This window comes from Electrophorus electricus, chromosome 5 (genome assembly GCF_041902795.1).
Source record: "Electrophorus electricus isolate QZ-2024a chromosome 5, ASM4190279v1, whole genome shotgun sequence".
Classification (NCBI taxonomy): domain Eukaryota; kingdom Metazoa; phylum Chordata; class Actinopteri; order Gymnotiformes; family Gymnotidae; genus Electrophorus; species Electrophorus electricus.
In genome coordinates this window covers 30,164,666-30,169,665 of record NC_137501.1, presented here as the reverse complement: position 1 = coordinate 30,169,665, position 5,000 = coordinate 30,164,666, and the positions used below count along the sequence as shown (strand labels likewise).

At 45.2% G+C, this 5,000-nt stretch overlaps 1 protein-coding gene across 3 annotated transcripts in view; it reads right to left on the bottom strand.

Annotated features, from left to right (window-relative positions):
• ctnna2 (catenin (cadherin-associated protein), alpha 2) overlaps positions 1 to 5,000 on the bottom strand; it is a 300,745-nt gene that overhangs the window by 154,430 nt on the left and 141,315 nt on the right. Inside the window, exon 8 of one of the 3 annotated variants that reach the window (XM_081714771.1) lies at positions 2,045 to 2,191. The exons of the other annotated variants lie outside the window; for them this stretch is intronic. Coding sequence (XP_081570897.1) covers positions 2,060 to 2,191 — 132 coding nt within the window. The 3' untranslated portion in view covers positions 2,045 to 2,059. Of the gene's footprint in view, positions 1 to 2,044; positions 2,192 to 5,000 lie in introns of those variants that run through there. 3 annotated transcript variants of the gene reach the window in all.

Genomic DNA, 5,000 nt, shown 5'->3' with positions numbered 1-5,000 from the left:
CCATATACATGTCTAATCACGCCTAAATTAGCATAATGTATGTAGATGTCTTAATTATGATAATTAAGAGTCTCTGAAGACAAATTTTCAGGAGGTAATTGGGTATGAAGAACAACATGGAACGATGCACCTGACCAACTGACTGAGATGACCCACAGGTTGACCAGTCCATGCAGCTGGTTAAAACGTATTTAATATTCCCTGTTATTACCATAAGACAGGAGGAAGACACACACACACACACACACTCTTGCACAGCTGATGAAGGCGCTCTGACTGAAAACCTTGTGCACTTTAACCTCAGTACGCTGTTGTCCTTTCCGGGAGTTTTCCCCTAAATACTTCCTAGAGGGCAATCTGAAGCACCAGAACCTTAAAAAAGATCAAATACAATAAAAAAAACAAAATTAAAATATAATAAAAATATATTTTATTAATATCCGCAAGAAAGAAATTAATAACAAACACAAAAAAGCAATCTACCAAAGTACAAAAATCCTTCACAAATGTTGAACAAAAGTAGTGTGAAAAAAAGAAGCGTTGATGAAAAAATCTGTAAAAGATGAAAGCAATCACGTAGCTTTCTGATACTAGTGTCCAGCTCTGACGCCACGCCACGGTCCTCTAATCATCGCACCATTTCAGCAGGACGCCTCCTGCTGGATGTCTTGTGTTCACGCCTTCCCACCCAGCAGAAATGATACCCTTTCGTTTCTGGACGACACTTCTCCTCCAACTGTTGGGCCCTTGCCTACACACGTTCAAGACCCCTCACGCTTCCTACAAATCCCAGAACGCCCAACGGATCAAACGCTCCCTGCCAACTCCCTGCTTTATTCAACAGACCAGTTCACGCACGCAGGAGGACGCAAGAGGGTTTGAGAGCTTTAATGCGTTTTGATACAAGATCTAAGAAGAGCCGTCCCACAGACATCCTCTTGAGACCGGCGGGACGTGTCTCAACTCTGAACTGATTCACCTTTGACTCAGAGTACTACTCAGAAATAAGAGGACTTAGCAATGGGTACTGAAATGGTGCCATCCTACGCAAACCTCTTTGTTGAAAGCTTTTTTTGTACAATATACTGGACCTCTACCCTGAGTATTTCTGAGATACACTGATTACATTTCTGGTATTACTACATACATATTTGAAGAGCTCAAACTGTTTATTTATGCCTTCTGCAAGTTCCAGCCAGCTCTGGAATATACGTGGAGCCCCGCCGATCCTGGCATAAGGATAACGCTTTAAGATGTTATAGTCAAGTCTGAAAATTCTGGTTTAAATACAAACATCTGTTATAAAACTACACAGCCTCATTCTTATTTGCGGTACAGTGCTTCGCATTACGAGGCCTGCAAAAACTCCAGCCGTTACTCACGTCTGCTTAAGACTTAAGCGCATTTGCAGTGAGGGTGGAGACGACCACCAGAAAAGTATAAAAATGTGGGAATATTTTCAGAATTCTAGATTTCTTAATGGAGTAATAGCTGCTGCTTTCGCTTGTGTTTTACCTGTACAGAGACGTACTGAACCATAAACAACCCGCTGCTAAGACCACAAGACTGGACCCAGATCCCCATATCCACCAGACAGAAGCAGGGATTGCACCCCTCTTTCAGGATCCTCCGCTAATCTCCAACAGATGAGACGAAAACATGAGAAAGGCTCTCGTCAGGCCATAGCCTGTGCTGCCCTAGATGTGTTAAAACAACCGGCATGGAAGGATCGGTTGTTACCAACCGTTCCTCTGCACGCTGTCTGTGGCAGCTGTCTGCTGTACTTCCTTCTTCCAAGAGAAGCATTCAGCTTTATGTTGGAGAGACCAAGGTTTGTGATTGTTGTGGTGGACTCTTTCAGACGTGAGCATGAAGGATTTGTCGTTTCCAGTGCCAAGGCATTTCAACACCAACAGACACTGCATGAACGACATATCTGACTGCATTTCCAGCTGTTGCTACCGCAGCAATGAAGTTAGGAAACATAAAGGAAAGAAAATACACTATCTGAACCTCAGAACTTATTATAAGTCATTATTGATTATAAGTCATTATTGATTTAAACATCTGACTTTAATATGCACTGGCTCCACCTCCTAGAACTCCACAAAAGAATGGAAAGAAAGAATGAGGAAAGAAAAATATTAAAATTTGTATGTGGACAAACTGTACTAGAGAAAATGAAACTCACCTGTTTGAAGGCAGAATGAGAGCAGCATATGGAAAAAGAGAGAAAAAAAGATACAGCATTAGATTAGAAGCCTCCACACACACACACACACACACACACACACACACTCACACTCACACTCACACACACACTCACACACTCACACATACTCACGCACACACGCACACACACACTCACACACACTCACCCACACACACACACACACACACTCACACACACGATCGCTATAAGGTTTTGTCAGACCACCAACAGCATCCGTGGCCCCTCCAGACGGCTTGCTGCAGACGTGTGTGCCGTGTGTGTGGTGTGTGTGGTGTACTGAAGACTCTGTACAGTCTAATATACAGACAGACTCAGTGCTCTGTGCTTTCACTCACACAGCTAGCAGCCATCACACACAAATCAATAACATCTACACACACCACGAGTGAGGCTAGAAAGTTAAAGCGCTTGGGACTGAATTTAAATTCGATGTATAGCTGTGTGTGTGTGTGTGTGTGTGTGTGTGCGTGTGCATGTGCGTGTGTGTATGCGTGTGCGTGTGCGTGCGCGTGCGTGTGCGTGTGCGTCTGATCTGTATAAGGGAAGCCAAACAGCTGCCTGTCTCCACCGGTGCCATTAGCAGAACGCTTTATAAGCTAATCTAGTCCAGTCCGCAGCAGATGACACAGTGCCAGTGGGAATGTTCGGGTGGAGGTGCCTCCGCGCCCCACCCCTGGCTCCCCCCTGCTCTCACCCTGCGCCCACACCCTTCCGCTGTCACTCAGGCCGGACGGACGAGCCGGATTCCGGAATGATGACAAGACATACATCAGGCTTCCTTCTACGATAAAGTACTTGTCGATGAAAAATGCTCATAATGGTAGCGATGAGAAAAAGAGAGCGAGACAGACAGAGAGAGAGAGAGAGAGAGAGAGAGAGAGAGAGAGAGAGAGAAAACAGAGGGAACGAAAGAGAAAGAGAAGCAGGTGAAATGAATCACGTGTGCAAGGACGCGCCCACACGTCCGTCGTTAACCACACGCCGAGCTGATGCGGTTAGTTTGAAGCGCTATCTGTTAAACGCCAGCACCCGTGCTCTGAGTCAGTGGTGCTCCGTCACGTACCAGCCAACGTGGTTTCCAAACCAGTGTTGAGCCAGCGTTCGCTGGGCCGCCGGACCAACGTTTGCATTCATGAGCAACACTTTGAGGGACTGCTCCTGGTGCCTGTTTATTCCACTGGAGTGTTATGTCCAATAATAGTAAGTTAATGAATAAAACATGAGGGATTTATGCATATGTATGATGTGTAGCCTGTCCTTGGTGGCTGTACATGCTTCAGTGTGCATTAACACACACACACACACACACACACACACACACAGGTTTCCCTGACCCAAGTACAATGAATAATCAAACATGTACAAACGCTACGGAGTGCTTTATTAATTCTGCCTCCACTACTCTCTGAACAGCGGCCTTCCCCACCTGTGCGCAAGCCTGTACGCATCACCGGAGAGCCGTTAAGGTTCCTCGCCGTTCTCTGGCAAAGGGACCGCAAAGAACTGACAAAACAGCTGGCGAAAAACAAAACAAAACAAAACAAAACAAAGCAAAACAATCCCTGCCCCACAAACATGAGCTAAAACTACAACAGGAGCCTGCATCTACCCTTCCCGCATTCATTATTCAAAACTCAATTAGTTCCTGGGCTTCTGCAAATTGACTCTATTATTTCTTGGGCTTTCCCCTGTAATTTATGTAGAAGACGCGATACATTTTTAACAAGCCGGTATGCGTACGCCAGCGGCCGGAGCGGATGAGAAGCTACAACAGATTAGCTCCAGGTCATAAACCTCTGTGTGTAGCGCCAATTAAAAGTGAGGGAGAGAGGGAGAGTGGGAAAGAGAGAGAGAAAGAGAGAGAAGGAAAGAGAGAGGATGCTCAGAAGAAAATGGCTCCCCGTGGCCAGTGTTTCTGAACCTGTGGAATGAATTGCCTCTTTGGAACTTTCCGGCAATGATACCAAATCACACACAGATTAAAGGGACATTAGAGGAGTGTCTCTGTCCTTTGTATTAGATCGCAGAACACACCACTGAATAATCCAACTGTCTGTGTGTGTGTGTGTGTGTGTGTGTGTGTGTGTGTGTATCAACCACTGTTTGTCCTCCCTTCCTCCTGATCGCTTTCTCTGGTACATGTCTGCAGTTTAACCCTCCCAAAGTCTAAGGGCATTTCCTTAGTTTTTGTATATTTTCTTACTTGTATGTTTCATATCCAAATGTTCAGCCCAGTCTCAGTCTACCTAATGAGGTACCATTTGACCTAGAGCACTGCATAAATAAATAATATGGCCATAAAAATGAAAATATGGGATACAATTTTAGAAATCCATCATATTTCATTTGATAACACACCTTTACTCATGCGAATCAACTGTTTTGGTGTTTGAAATAAGTTTACCAAAGTTTTTGGTTCACAAAAGCAGTGAAACATATGAATAAAGTAGCATGTTCGCGCAAGTTCAGACAGCCGAGCGTGAGCTGCCGAAGTGAAGCTTATGAAAATAAGGAGGTGTGTTCACCATGCCGATGTAACAGCCCAAAGAAGGCCGGCGAGGCGGTGCTACGTATACCTGGGAGCCTTTGGGGCACTTGTCAGCGCAGGAAGTGCTAGACTCTAGCCCGATGTCATGCTTAACCACGTATGGGGTTTAAAAAAAAGTACTAAACAAACAAACACACACATTGTTAGTTTGGCACACGTCAGTACGGCGAGGTCGCACAGTAGCGGTGGTCGTGGCGTAAAAAGCGTGGCATCCAGCTG